General features: G+C 43.6%; 1 protein-coding gene across 2 annotated transcripts in view; it reads right to left on the bottom strand.

Moving 5' to 3' along the window:
• Nucleotides 1-6,588: 6,588 nt before the first annotated feature.
• Nucleotides 6,589-15,783, bottom strand: part of CHD3 (chromodomain helicase DNA binding protein 3) — a 30,420-nt gene continuing 21,225 nt past the window's right edge. For both annotated transcript variants that reach the window (XM_006863393.1, XM_006863394.1), the window contains 6 exons: nucleotides 10,745-10,853; nucleotides 10,341-10,473; nucleotides 9,914-10,109; nucleotides 8,677-8,840; nucleotides 8,314-8,440; nucleotides 6,589-7,854 (listed from right to left, as the gene is read on the bottom strand). In XM_006863393.1, the coding sequence (XP_006863455.1) occupies nucleotides 7,733-7,854; nucleotides 8,314-8,440; nucleotides 8,677-8,840; nucleotides 9,914-10,109; nucleotides 10,341-10,473; nucleotides 10,745-10,853 (851 nt within the window). In that variant the 3' untranslated portion in view covers nucleotides 6,589-7,732. The remainder of the gene's footprint in view (nucleotides 7,855-8,313; nucleotides 8,441-8,676; nucleotides 8,841-9,913; nucleotides 10,110-10,340; nucleotides 10,474-10,744; nucleotides 10,854-15,783) is intronic.

Raw genomic sequence — 15,783 nt, 5'->3', positions numbered from 1 at the left:
CCAACTGTAGTAGGTTTGATTTTGGTTTGGACCCTTATTCTTCCTCAAAGAATATTTCCCTGGGACAGAAAGTGGGTGGAGTTAAGTTACAATCTTTAAAGATAGCAGGAGAGGATGAGCTTTTCTGCCCTCCTTAATTACACCTTCACATCTCCCTTGATCCCAGAGGTGGGAGAGCAGAGTAAAACCATTTCCAAAAGACAAGTCAGCAGTGTGTCATTTACTAGATTAGCAACCAACAGGATCAACTAATGAGTACTTACATCCACCCTTATCATCTCCCACTCATTTTGGAAGACTGGAGGAAACAAAGAAGTAAAATGTATGACTAATCTATGATTAGTTATTCTGTGGCAAACATACAAGAATTTATAAATTCAAAATAGTACTATCCTTAAGTAGTCACCTTGAAAGATTACCACTTATTTTAAAGATTTCCTCTCTTACTGCTCAAAACATTTTATAAACTCCATTTAAGATTACATTCAGAGGTAGTTTTAAAAGTCCTTGTTTTTAAAAACCTTTCTTTACTGTCATGTTACATTTGTATAAAAATTTAGCCATATTTATCAATCACCTGATTCATTCATTTAATAAGGACTTATTTACTGAGTCCTATTATATGCACTTAAGGAGATCTGGTGGCCTAGTGGATATGAGTTGGGCTGCAAACCTTAAGGTCAGCAGTTCGAAACTACCAGCCGTTCCGTGGGAGAAAGATGAGGCTTTCAGCTCCTGTAAAGATTTACAGCCTTGGAAACCCTGTACAGGGTTGCTATGGGTCAGAATTGACTTGACGGCACATAACAACATTATATGCACTTAACATTCTATGTATGGAACCCTGGTATGGTGCTGTAGGATAAGCAGTGAGCTAACCACACGGTTCGTGGCTCAAACCCACCAGCCATTCCTCAGAAACTCTATACAGGGTTGCTATGAAGGTTGCTATACAGGATAAGCACTGCACTGCAAACCACAATGTCAACAATTCAAGCTCCACAGGAGAAAAATGAGGCTTTCTGCTCCTGAAAAGATTTACAGCCTTGGAAACCCTATACACGGTTGCTAAGAGTTGGAACCGACTCCACAGAACACAGCAATCATAGAATATTATCTTTATCTTAAGAATAGAAAGTTGTTTATATCCATTATATCTGTATCTTCTGGGACAATATTTTTATCTATTGTTACATAACAAATTACCCCAAAACTTTTCGTGACTTGAAATGATAAATTTTTTATGATTCTGTGGGTTGATTGGGAAGTTCCTCTGGTCTCTTCACCTGGACTTATTAATGTGGCTGCATTCAGGTGGCAGGCGGGCTGAGCGAGGCAATCCACAATGGCCTCCCTCACATGTCTGACAGTTAGTGCTGGTTATTGGCTGGAGTCCCTCTGTTTCCTCCATGTAGTCTCATCCTCAGTAGTCTAAATCTACTACCTTACATGGTGGTCTCAAGGCAGCATTTAAAGATAGCAAAGACTGAAGCTGCTGTAAGGTTTCTTAGGACAGACTAGAATTGACACAACATCACTTCTGCCACATTCTACGGTTAAACCAAGTCACAAGGCCAGCCCAGACTTAGGTGATAGAGGACCGTGGGTGGGGTGGGGAGAAACTCCATTTCTCGATGGGAGAAGCAGCAAAGTCACATTGCAAAGGACTCTGGGGCCATTACCCAAACTACAACTACATTAAACAGTTTTTAAACAAGAGTGGAAGAGGTGCTGTAGGACTTGACTGGGCTTGGGATTTGGGGATCACTCCTAAAAGTAGTGTGGAAAGAGGCCTGCAGAAAGACAGAGTGGCTGAAGACAGACTGGTTAGGAGTCTCCTGCTGGAGTCTAAGCAAGAAATGATGGCAGCTTGGATTAGGGTGGTGTGCTAGAGGTGGAGTAAAGTGGGTGATTGAGAGAGAGATTTAGAGGCATAATGAACCAAGCTCAGAGATGAGTTGGGCAAGGAAGGAAAGGGGGAGGGGGTGGGGGAGGGGGGGCGGTGTCAAGGATGACACATAGACTTCTGGAGTTGGGCAAAGGAAAGGGTAGGAAACACTGGAAAAAATGTTTATTTGGATACAAAGCTCATCAATTGAGTTTTAGGAGACAAATGATGTCAAGCTGGCTATTGAATGAATGTATTAGGTTTGAAAGTTTAAAGGATCCTTGGTTGTCAAAACAATTTGGGAACATTTATATAATTAAATATCCCTGAGAAGAAAGAATTGAAGATATTAAAAGATGTAAGGAGAAGAGCAGAGACTGGACCCTACCCAGAGAAGCAGTGATGCCTGAAATGGAGCCAGAGATGACGTGGAGCAATGGAGCAGCTGGAGACTTTAGATCCAGAGAGGGAGAGGGACTGTGTGCTGACGACCTGGGGGGCACGGGGAAGGATTCCATGGAGGGGATTGTAACCATGGCAATGAGACGATACACAATAGAATGAATGTAAAACCAATGTTCTCCCATGTAAACTATCACATAATTCACAATAAAACATTAAAAAAAAAAAAGATGTAAGTAGACCTCTGAATACCAAAGAGAAGTTCCAAATAAGTTTTTAATTAGATAGCATCACTGGAATAAGTAGATAGATTCCCCCAAGTGATCATGCTGAAAAATATTCTTGTGTGGTATACCTCCTAAGAGAAGATTATCCTCTGGGTTCTAACAATTGAGTTTAAAAAACAAACTCTCCTTTGCCTGGTATAGCCAGTAAATGTGGGTGTGGTGAAGCTCATGTTATATTGACCAAGGCAGATGGAGGTTGAAACTGTATTGAGAAAATAAACACAGCATAGGCTGAGGACACAGGATAATAGCTAATACTTACATGGTGTTTATTGTGTGTCAGGCACTATTCTAAGCACTTTGCACATATAAATTCATTCTGTCCTCACTATTATTATCCACATTTACAGATAAAGAATCCAAGGTCCAGAGAGGTAACTTTTTCAAAATTTCACAACTAGTTAAGTGGTAGAACTAGCATTTGAACTGATGCCAACAGACTCCAGAGTCTGTAGTATATTACTCTTCACCACAGAACCTAAACTTACAGGTCCAGGAGAGGAGGATGAAGAGGCAGCTAGGTCTGGGTGTGGCACCATGAGAGAATGTGAACTGTGAGTGCCATGTCCTGTTTACCTGTGGTGGAAGTCAGACTCTTGAGTCATACCTCACTCATGCTGGGCTGCTTTGCTGAAGCCATCATGATGTGTGGGTGTCCAGTCCTGGCTACTCCGGAAGGAAAGGATTCCCAGCATTTCTAAGGCCAGGGTCCTAGAATCTATGTCCTCCTTAAACTGAGATTCCAGCTAGAAGTTGAGCAGATTAGAGAGAAATGAATTTGGGAAGCCAATTTTACATGAATACAGGGAGGTCCGGTATAATGAAGTGGTAAGAGTAGAATCAGAGTTTCTGGATTCAAACGTCCAAGTCCAGAACGGGCAATGGTACTGGTCTGGGAAGTCAGGGTGAGCTTGTGAAAGAATGTGAACATCTCAATGAACAGGCCCCGAGGGCTTTAGAAACCCCGAGGTGGAGGGCTGGGTACAGGACAGGATCTAGTTACACGAACATGGTAGAACTCAGGGACGTTGATGTTGTACTAGAGAATGAAGAAAGGCATGGAAGGGGAATAGGTGTACCCCCACGTCACTTGGGAGGCCTCCCTCGCCTTGCAATGGTTTGCATTCCCGGCCTCGCGCCTTCACCGCCCCCACTCGTGCCGCAGCAGGGAGCGGCCTCACCACGGCGTCACGCCTCGAGGGGGCGGGGCCTCTATTAAAACAGGAAAGAGGCCGCGGCCCCCGCCCCAGTATCTGACCCAGGCCACGGGGAGTCAGTGGCTGACACGATGCAGCTCCTAGTGAGGGTGCCCTCTCTTCCGGAGCTGGGTGAGCTGGACTGCAGCATCTGCTACCGACCATTCAACCTCGGGGCGCGTGCGCCTCGCCGCTTGCCCGGGACGGCTCGCGCCCGCTGCGGACATACACTCTGCACCGTCTGCCTGCGCGAGTTGGCAGCGCGCGGCGACGGCAGTGGGGCCGCCGCGCGCGTGGTGCGCTTGCGCCGCGTCATTACGTGTCCATTTTGCCGCGCGCCCTCCGCTCTCCCGCGCGGCGGCGTCACCGAGATCTCTGTCGACCCGGACTTATGGTTTCGATTGGAGGAACAAGCTTGTGCCGAGTGCAAACAAAATGAGGCGGGGAGCCCGGTTAGGGATAGAAGCGAAGCTGATGGAGAGACAGACGACCAAGAAAAGGAGAGCGAGGAGGGGGCGGGGCCTAGGAGTGCGGGGTGGCGTGCGCTCCGGCGGCTCTGGAACCAAGCCCTGGCTCCAGTGCGCCGCTGGCGGCGTCCTCTGCCTAGCAACGGTGAGGGATAGCCCTGCAAAGGATAAAGGGGAGAGAGCACCAAGGAACGCTGGGGTTTGGGTACAGTCTTCTACTGTCACTAACCCTTCTTCTTCCCTCCAGTGCTGTACTGTCCAGAGATCAAGGACATTGCCCACATGACACGCTGCACGTTGTAACCGAAGAATCTGGAAACTACGACAAAAGGAAGGTGGGAGCTGCAGCCTTGACCTGCTTTCGTACAGAGGGCTCACGTTAAGATGCCCACATTCTGGGATTGGCACGTGAAGAGGCAGTTGAACCAAGGACAGGCTGGAACGCCTGGGAGGTGTTGATGCGGAAATAGGACTTCTAGATGAACTCGCCCCCATCTATCCACTGTGCCAGCCTTACAAATTCAGGATGGAGTGGCCCAGGGCTGATGTAAACAAAGCCTTCCTTGCCGTGGGAAGACAACAGACTTTCCAAAGCTGTAACTTTGGCTTTTTTCCAGGGCAGTGCTGGTGTGTGGGAGCAATAGGTCCCATTTTTAGTAATTATGTGTCAATGGTTTGAAATTTTTTAAATGAAGGCAATGGGAGAGAAGAGACTAATTTTCGTGTCTCTTTAATCTCACTTTTTTGGCATAGACGGAAGCTGAGAAAAATGCATCCTACAACCAACCCCACCCCCGACACCCGTAGCAGTATACCTACTATCTTCCCACTTCCAGTACTTGGTTCCTAAAAACGATTGCCATGACTCTTGCCTATTAAGAGCCCTACATCATTTCAGAATCGGTCTGTGGTCTAAACACACTAGCCGTTCCTCAGACACCCTGTACTTGGTCACTATGAGTTGGAACTGACTCAACAGCACTTAACAAAAATTTGGCAAAAGCATCAAATTTTAAACTGTTACCTATGCTATCTTTAAAATCACATGGAAACACTGACACTACTAGAAAAATAAAGTTTGTTATACAATTGTACATTTGTGTCCCATAATTGGACATTAATTTTTTTTTTTTGAAAACCTGTAAATAGTTTATGCTTATATAAGCAGTCAAGGAACAGTAGCATCACAGGGAGCTCATTTTAAGTACAGAATCTCAGGACCCCATTCCAGGATCACTGGATCAGAATCTCATTTTAACCAGAATCTTGGGTGATTTGTGTGCATCTAAAAATTTAAGACACACTAGTCTATGTCCTACACTAGATTCTAGGATATTATCTGTGGATGGAATATTTGATTATACCATTTTACTGAAAATTCAAAAGTGACATTCTATTGTTGAAGAAATTTAGTCCTTTATGTACATAACGTATGTATTGCATTATTCTCCGAGTTAAAAATGTGAACCTTTTAAATATAAACCTCAATTTTTGTGACTAAATTTTGGCCTTTTCCTGTCATTAGGTCTCAGTGTCACCTCTTTTGGGAAGCCTTTCAGCATTCAGCTTATTGGCCCCTTCCCCTACCTTCTCTTCATAATGCCTTGTTTTCTTTTTACTGTTTTTATTTTCTGTATAATTTGTTTTCTGGTATCCCCCAGGAAAGTGTAAACTCCATGAGCACAACCTCTGACTTCTGTTTTATCTCAAGGTTAATAACAGTGTTAATGTAGATGATTATGTACTCAATAACAAATGTTTATTGTATTTACATTTAAATTTTTACTGTAACAGCTTCAAAAACAAAGTGTCTGGTCTCTTTGAAACTCTGAGAGGCTCTCATGATGAATAATACATGTCATGAGAGAGTCTAGAGGCTCAAATCCTTGGCAAGCCATGCAGGTCTGACCTCCACAAATTCTCAAAAAGAAAAAAATGTGCCTTTACTTTAATGTTGGAACCATTAGAACCTGTGGGTCTGTAGTGACCTCTACTGATTCTTAGGGGAACTAGGCAACTTGAAGGTAGAAAGGAGGGTGATCAGAAGATGAACAGAAAGCAATTTTGAGTCTTGGCAGGCATCCTACTGCAGTTCTGTGCAGTAAGCCTGGCCATCTCCTCAACTAGGTAATTCCTGCTGCTCATCCCCCATCTTTATACTGAGCAGTCACACAAGGTTGGAAAAGGAAGAGCCTGAGTCAGTTTTAGGTTGATGAGCCAAGTGATAAAAATGAGGGAAAAGTCACAAGATTATAAAAATAGAAAAAGATGGATGTGAAATGGCAGAAAGTGACACCCTTTATTCCTCCCCCAACCAAAGGACTCTCCCACTCAAAAATAACAGTACACAGAAAGGAAAGTATAATTTATATGTACAACCAATAAACCTGATACAGAAGGGATTGGGACAGACAAGGAGTGGGTATGAAGATAGACTGGGAAAGGGGCAGCAAGAAAGTGAAGGGGCAGTGAAGAGGAAGTCGGGGGTTCGCCATGCAAACTGCCACTCTCCCCGGCTCCTCCTGGAAAGGGAGATGTGCCCATGTGTCCCCAGCCTGCCCTCCTCCACTCTTGCTCTGGTTCTAGGGGTATCAAGTGGCAAGGTCATCTCTTGACTAAGCCCCCTGTCCGACCCACTCAAACTTAGTCTGTATCTAGTCCTTGGGGAGGGGCAAAGCCCTCTAGGAACATGAACTCAAGCTGGGGGCTCCCCCCAACATCTGGCCTGTTGTGTTCTCTCCCACCCTCTCTAGGTTAAGTGGTCCCTAGAACAGGTTGGGGAGCTCCTCTTTGGCTTGAGGGAGTATCACCCAACCATTATTTTTGTAGGGGTGGTTCTTGGTCCCTAGGGAGGCGGGAAAATGCCCAACACAAGATGCCAGTATACAGGAGGTACTGAGCCAGTGAACGGTGCCTTTATTTTGAGGCTGAACAGCAAACTGACTCCCTCCCTTGTTACTGCTCCACCCTTGATTTGGGGAGAGGTAGGGGAAGATAACATGCAGCCACCCCTCATCTCCCTCCCAGGGCTCACTTTCATCCCTCTCTAAAAGTCCTCCTCTTCAAAGCTTTTTCCTCCCTCCAGAAGTTCCTAAAGGCCAGGCAAGGCTCATCTCCCATTTCAGCAGGAGATGAAGCTTATATTGCAGGAAAAAGACTGGGGAGGCTCCACCTGTTTCCGCCCCACAACTATTTATTGGGAAGCTGTGTATGTTTGGAGGTGGGGGAGAAAGCTACTTGGAAGACCCTGCTATCCATCTCCCAACCCTCTTCTCACCAGCACACTCTTCAAAGCTTGGCAGGAAAGGTGCATGGGAGTGAGAAAGACTTAGGGTCCTTCTTAGATAAGTTGTAGAGAGGGGCAAAGGGGCTTCTAGCCCAATGGTTGCCCAAGGGGTGGGGAAGGTGGAGGATTGGCAGCAGGCCCCAGAACCTGGGCTGGGGGCCGGCCTCGGGAGCGGGACCTGGGTGAAGGACAGGCCTGGGATCCAGTCAGTCGTCTATACAGATCACCTCCCCGGCTCGGGGTTCCTTCCGATCCAGCCCGTCTGATACCACTGCCCCCACCATTTCCTTCTCCTTCTTCACCAGCACTGGAGGGCCGTTGGTGGCGGCTGTGTGGGAAGTGGGTAGGGAAGGGTTAATCCCACATTATTCCCAAACACTTTCTGATGAGTAAATTCTTGCTTCTAGAACACTTATTGCCACTTTGGATCTCCCAGGGAAAAGGTGGGAAGATCAGGGGAAAGTCTGTCTCTGAGATTCCTCTTTGTGCCTCATGATACGTCAACTCTCAACAGACCTCGTTTGAGTTCTTATCATCTTCCCCTTGGAAGTAACCCAGATGGAGGTACCTTGGGTATGAAATGCCCAACCATGGAACCCTAAAACCCTAGATGAAGATTTTGATGACAGAAATGGGAAAGGGATTAAGAAAGAGATGGGACAAAGTCCAGAACAACTCTATTTCATAGGTGATTGGGTTGTGCTGGAGCAGCAAAAAGATAGATGAGCAGGGATAATGCTTTAATAAGGAGTGAGAAGCAAGGAATAGAGGAAAATTACCAGCTGACCTGTGATGAAGGACCCTGCCGGCATCTGACTGTAATTGGCGCCTGCGGCGGCCAGGGCCCCGACGGGTGTGGCGCTGAAGGCCGCCCCGTACCCCGGAGGTGTGGCGTATGGACCCGGAGGGAAGGCCTGAAGGAGAGAGTAAGCGGAAGTTAGAGGGTCCCACATCTGAGAAGAAAGAAGCAGTAGGGGAATCATTACGATCAAACTCCAGAACTACGAGGGGAATGCCATACAGGTGGGAGACTCACACAGATTGACGACTGTGTTCTAACAGTGTTTTTACACATTGTATAGAATTTTGATGGAAGTGTGTTAGTGTGTGCAGGAGCAGCACAAATGGGCTTATGGGAAAAGAGGGTTACCGGTGTGGGGTGAGGCTCTGTGCCCTTGCTGGCCAGCCGGCTGAGGATGCTGCGCTCGGACATCTGAAGGCGGGCTGCGATGGGGGGTATTCGGGACAGCGTGGCTGGCAGGCGGGTCACGTCTGCCTTCATGTCGCTCAGCAACTCCTCCAGCTGGTTCAGAACTGGGGCCCAGGCCACAGAGAAAGAAGAGCAAGGGAAAGACAGGGAAAGAGAGAGATGGAGCCAGGAAAAGAGACACAGAATCAGATGGACAGATATATTCAGAAAGAGAAAAGAGGACACAGATGGCAAAAATCCAGAGACCAAGAAAATGACAGAAGTAGACAGAAAAAGAGCAACTCAGGGAAAAAAACAGTGTAAGGTAAAGAGATAGACGGAATCACCATAGAAGACAGATGGAGAGAAAGAAGAAAGAACAAGGGAATATGGAGAAAGAGATAGGGGAGGACATTGGAAGACATGGGGGTGGGGAGTCATCAGAACATCCCATACTAGAAGAGTGAGGTTTAGGGGATAAGGGTGATGGGAGTTGGGGAATAATCAGGAGGCATGGGAGGCGGTAAATGGTATTAAAAATTAAGGAATAAAGATTTTAATATGTAAAGGTAAAGGAACGTTAGAGTCAGCATTACAGATTCAAGAGTTAGAATAGGAATCAAAAGGGTCAGTCACGATATCAAGTAGGATTAGATGGGTAGAGGGATTTAGAATTTCTATTATTATCAAGGTATGAGGTTTGGGAGGAAGGGTTGAAGGTCAAAGGGAAGTTTCATGGGTAGGGTCAGAGAGTCAGATGGGAAGTAGTTTTTGCCTCATGGGTAAATGGGATATGAGGGAATGTGGACTGTGCAATCAAGGGCAAAGGTTTTTGTGGTGCACACAAAGGCCAAGGCCCTGGAGAGGGCGATAATAGCAGTATGGCAGTGTGCGGGACAGTGAGGAGGTTCCACTGTATGTAGGGGGCCTAGGTACAGTTCCATGTCGTTTGGAAGGCAGGTCCCTGTATTAGACACTGATGTGAATGCTGTTAGACATGGACAGGGGTTAGCTTATGCAAGTCCCAGAGGCTAAAAACCAAGGGGATGCCAGGTGGGTAAGGAGTGGGGTTAGAGGTCAAGGGGGATGGTTCAGAAGGTAAAGGGGTGAGAGGGGTGGGAAGATTTTGAGGGGTGCGGGGTGAAGACTTACGCAGCGTTGTGGGCCCTCCCCCGCGCGGGGCCGCCGCGGCCCTTACCCTTGTGCAGGACAGCGTTGGCCGGCTTGTTCCCCGCCAGCGACTCCTTGGAGAGGTGCTGGTGGCTCTCGGCCAGGCACTCGGCCTCGGCGAAGCGGGCGTGGAGGGCCATGGCGGGGTGCGCCGGTTCTTGTGACAGGTTCAGGTAGGCCGCCCGCCGCAGCTGCTCCTCAATCACCAGCGCCTGCTCCAGGAGCTGAGGGCACAGCGTGTGGGGTATGAGTGCAGGTACCAGGCAGCAGTGGGTGAGTGACTCAGAACTGGAGATCTCCAGTAACAACCCTAACCCAAACCACACTCCCAGATATAAGGCGACACTTTCAGTCTTATCCTCAAGTGTAACAAAGTATTTCTCTTCTTCAGATTCCAACCAGATCTGACCCAAGTTCCTCATTAACACTGTCCTTTCTGCCTTCATCCTCCTCACCTTGAATCTCCGGGCTAGGAACTTATTTTTCATCTCCAGAAAGTTCCCTTTATTGGCTTCAGTTTTAAATGGCTCATTGATAATGGCAAACTGAGCATCATTCTGGATGTCCTGCCACCGTGCATAACCATGGCTGCCATTGAAGGAAAGGAGGACCATCAAGGAATTTAACAGGGATGGACTTAGCTATGAAAATTTCTTTCCCTGAGTGGTGGTTGTTGTTAAATGTTGTTGAGTCAGTTCTGACCCATAGCAACCCTGTACAGGGTTTCCAAGAAGCAGCTGGTGAGCTTGAACTGCCAACTTTGCAGTTCAAACGGCTTTGCAGTCTGGCAGCTTCTCTATATTCCCCATCTCTCTGCATGGAGAGAACCATTTGTTCTTTGACTTATATTAAAGGATACAGGACAATCCCAGCCAGAAGCCAATAATCATGTCTTCGGTGCCAGATCTCATTGAGTTTTCCAGAGGAAATAGCTGCCCGTTCCTCATTCTGCCACAATGTGTGAAGCTCTGAAAGGAGGACAGCAGACAGAAGGGGGCTGAGGGGCTTGAGAATCACATCCAGCCCAAGAGAAAACTATAGGAGAGGAGGAAATGGAATAAACAATAGAAGACAAAAGAGTTCCTTAAAAGAAAGGAGTAAAGGATTTGGTGAGGGGTTAGGAATAAAATTAATTGCAAACAATGTTAAAAGTAGGATTAAATATAATTTTTGTTGTTGTTAAATGCCGTCAAGTTAGTTCTGACTAATGGGGACCCAGTGTAGGGTTTCTGAGTAGTGGCTAGTGACTTTGAACCACTGACCTTATAGTTCAAACCGACCTTGTGGTCCTGCACTTATCCTATAGTGTCACATCAGGACTCCATCCATAGTGGAAGCTTAAAAACTCCAGGAATTAAAAAGGAAAGAGCAAACTAGACCTAAACCTATCAGAAGACAAAATAACAAAGATCAGAGCAGAAACAAAATTGAAAGCAAAAGAATAGAATCAATAAAACAAGAAGTTGGTTTTTGAAAAGATTTATAAAATTTATAAACATTTAGTTAGACTGACAAAAAAAAAAAAAAAAAGACAAAAGATTGAAATAACCAAAATAAAAATGAAAGAGGTGACATTATAACTAACCTGACAGAAATAAAGGAAATTATGACAGAATATTATGAACTGTATGGCAACAAATTAGATAATCTACATGAAATGGACAAATTCTTAGAAGCATACAACCTACCCAAAGTGACTCAAGAGGAAACAGAAAGTCTCAACAGACCCACAAATGAAAACATTAAATCGGTGATCATAAAGCTGCCAACAACAAAAAAAAGTCCTAGACCAGATATGCTTCAGTGAAGGAACTCTACCAAACATTTCAAGAACTGACACCAATCAGTTTTAAATTCACTCAATAGATATAAAAGGAAGGAATGTTCCTTACTTCATTCTTGAAGCAAACAACCTTGATACCTAAAACTAGACAAAGATACCAAAAGAAAAGAAAATCACAGGCTAATATCTCTAATGAACACAGATATAAAAACCATCAACAAAATACTAGCAAACAGAGTCCAACAACATAGTAAAAAAGTCATACACCATGATTAAGCAAGATTTATTTCAGGACTGTAAGTATGGTTCAACATTAGAAACACAATCAATGTAATGCGTATCATTGTTGTTGTTAAGTGCCATCAGTCAGGTCTGACTCTTTAACAACCTGTATAGGGTGCTGGAGAAGTAGAACAATGGAAAATAATAATCACATGAACATCTGTATGGGTGCAGACAAAGCATCTGATAAAATTGATGATTGGAATAGACGGGACATTCTACAATATGATTCAGAGCACATGAGGGGGCTTCAAAAAAGTGCATGGAAAAATGAAATAGAAAGATAATGGCATTTTTGCATGAACTTTTTGAAGCCCACTTGTATGTGAAAAGCCAATAGCCAATATTATAGGAGAACTTTCCCCGTGAAATCAGGAACAACGATGTTTGCTTTCACACTTCTATTCAATATTGTATTAGAAATCCTACCCAGACAAGAAAAATAAAAGGTATTTGGATTGGAAAAGAAGTAAACTGATCTATTCATGGATATGAACCTATATGTAGAAAATCTTGAAGCATCCACAAAAAAACTAGAGCTGATAGAGGAATTTAGAAAAGTTATAGGGTAGGAAGTTAACAAACAAAAATCAGTTGGGTTTCTATATACCGGCAATGAGAAATCTGAAAGGGAAACTAGAGAAAAAGTTCCATTTATAATAGTATCTAGGAGAATAAAATGCCTAGGAACAAATCTAACCATGGATGGGAAAGATTTATGAGTACAATGAAAACTAAAAACAAGAAAGAGACTTAAAAAGACTTAAATAAATGGAAAGATATTCCATGTTCATGGATTGAAAGACTTAGTATCATTAAGATTTCAATACTACACAGAGCAATCTAGACACATCACAATCTCAGTAAAAATTCCAACAGCTTTCTTTACAGAAATAGAAAAATAATTCTCAAATTTATATGAAAAAGTAAGAGGCCCCAAATAGTTAAAACAATAGGGAAAGAGAAGAACAATGTAGGAGGGCTCATATTTCCTAATTTTAAAACATATTATACAACTACAGTAATCAAAATATTTTGATACTGGTATAATAAGACACATGAACCAATGGGATAGAATTGAGAACTTAGAAATAAACCCACACATCTATGGTTAACTGATTTTTCACAAGAATACAAACTGCATTCTATAGGGGAATAATGGCCTCTTCAATAAATGGTGCTGGGAAAACTGGATTTCTACATGTGGAAAAAATGGAACAGGATCATACAAAATACAAATTCAAAATGGATTAAGGACATAAATGTAAAAACTAAAGACAGGAACTTTTTAGAACAAGTAGGGGCAAGCCTATCAAGCCTAACTTTCAACAATGGACTATCTGGTATAATTACAAAAGCTAAAACAGCAAAAAACAAAATAAATAAACGGGACCTCATAAAAATGAAAAATTTTTGTTCATAAAGGACTTTATCAAAAAAAAGAAAGGCAAGCTACCAACTGGGAGAATATCTTTGGAAACCATATGTCTGGCAAGAATATAATAATCAAATTACAAAAAACACAACTTCAACAATTTATCAACCAACCAAAAGATAAATAACCCAATCATAAAATGGGAAAATAACTTGAATAGATGTTTCACCAAAGAGAACAATCAAATGGCCAAACACATGAAAAGATGTTCAGTATTATTAGATATCAGAGAAATGTAAATCAAAACCACAATGAGATACCATTTCACTCCCATGAGGCTGGCTAAGATTAAAAAGACAAAACAGAAAAATAACAAATGTTGGCAAGAATGTGGAGAAACTGGAATTCTAGTCAATGCTGGTGGGAATACAAAGTGGTAAAGCTATTGTGGAAAACAAGTGTGGCTGTTCCTCAATTAGCTAAAAATAGAACTACCATCTGACCCAGCAATTTCACTCCTATGTGGCAGTATTGTTGTGTACCATCCAGTCAATTCCAACTCACAGAGACCCTGTACAAGATTTCCAAGAGCAGTTGGTGGGTCTGAACTACTGACCTTGAAATTGTTGTTAAGTGTCACTGAATTGGTTCAGACTCATAGCAACCCTGTATAGGGTTTCCGAGAAGCAGCTGGTGAGTTTGAACTGCTGACGTGTGGTTCAAACCAACTTTGCAGTCCACTGCATTAGCCCGCAGTGCCACACCAGGACTCTGACAATGACCTTGCAATTAGCAGCCCAGTGTTTATCCTACAACACCACACCAGGTCTCATGGGTATATACCTAAAAAACTTGAAAGCAAAGACTCGAAGAGACTTGCACACCAATGTTCACTGTAGCACTATTCACAATAGTCAAAAGGTAGAAACAACCTAAAGGTTCAACAACAGATGAATGGATAAATAAAATGGGATATATTACTTAGCCAGTATATAATAGTATACTACTCAGCCAGTGAGGAGCTCTGGTAGCATTGTGGTTACGAATTGGGCTGCTAAACTCAGGGTCAGCAGTACCAGCTGTCCCGCTGGAGAAAGAAAAGCTTTCTGCTCCTGTAATGATTTACAGCCTTAGAAACCCTAGTCAGGGTTGCTATGAGTCAGAACCGACTCCACAACACAACACCACCACCACTCAGCCAGTAAGAAAAAGTAGTGGTTACCGAGGATGGAAAGAAAGGGAAAAAGGGAGATTAAAATTGACAGAAAAATTGTATTGATCAAAGGTTAGGATGTACAGCCAATAATTTTAACTGTTGTCATTAAGTTATGGACCTGTAAAAAACTGAATTGGCTAGAGTTATGTAACATATTTTCAACAATGACCAAAAAAAAAATAGTAGTAGCTGAGGCTGCTTATGTACACATGAAACATGGAATTTGGTTAATTGACTTGGAGGTTTAGGGTCATGTTTCATTGTTGTTGTTAAGTGCCATTGAATTGGTTCTGACTCATAGTGACCCTGTACAGGGTTTCTCAGGAGTGGCTGGAAGGTTTGAATCACCAACCTTGCAGTTAGCAGTTCAATGTTTATTCTACAGCGCCACACCAGGACCTCATGGTTTACATGGGACATCCCAATTAATTGACCTAATAATGTGTTTAGTTCTCTGTTCTACCTCCCAGTTTGTTGTGCAGTGCCTGGGGTCTTTAAAGCTTGCAAACTGCCACCCCAAGGCACAACAATTGGTCTCTGTTCACCTAGAACAAGAGAGGAAGAAAAAGAGTTAGGAATAGGATGAAGACGTAGACTATGTGGCTAACTGCCTCCATAAACAACCTTCTTTGCCATGGGACCTAAAGAACTGGATAGTTCTGGATTTTTTTTCCTCCTGATCAAAGACCCCATAGAAGATTCCAGATCAAAAGTGGAAAAATGCAAAAGAGAATTTCAAATTTTCATTAACTCTGGACTTCTGGGAGGTTGAATTAACTCCTGAAACTTCTGAAGTCCCTTTAGCTTTAAATCTTAAACCAAAAATTACTCCTGAAGTCATCTTAAAATGGAACTATAGTTTAGCTTTGTTGTTGTTAAGTGTTGCTGAGTCAGTTCCGACTCATAGCGGCCCTGTATAGGTTTTCCAAGGAGCAGCTGGTGAGTTTGAATGACTGACCATGTGGTTCAAACCAACCTTTGCAGTCCAGTGCTTTATCATACAGCACCACACCAGGATTCCACGTAGTTTAGCTTATTGAGTGAAAAAAGTACTGAGCACTTTTAAGCACTATCTCTATGGGATCAAATTAACAACAGCAACCCTAAAGATTAGATAGGAAACTTAAGGGACAGTGAATTCATTTCATGAGGGAGGAACAACTCAGAAAAGGAGAGGGAGAGTAGCTGTTGTTGTTAAGTGCCGACGAGGAGATTCCGACTCATAGAGATCCTGATAGGGTT

This window comes from Chrysochloris asiatica, unplaced genomic scaffold (assembly GCF_000296735.1).
Source record: "Chrysochloris asiatica unplaced genomic scaffold, ChrAsi1.0 scaffold00054, whole genome shotgun sequence".
NCBI lineage: Eukaryota > Metazoa > Chordata > Mammalia > Afrosoricida > Chrysochloridae > Chrysochloris > Chrysochloris asiatica.
Note: the sequence above shows the minus strand (reverse complement) of the source record. Positions and strands in the feature narration are given on the sequence as shown.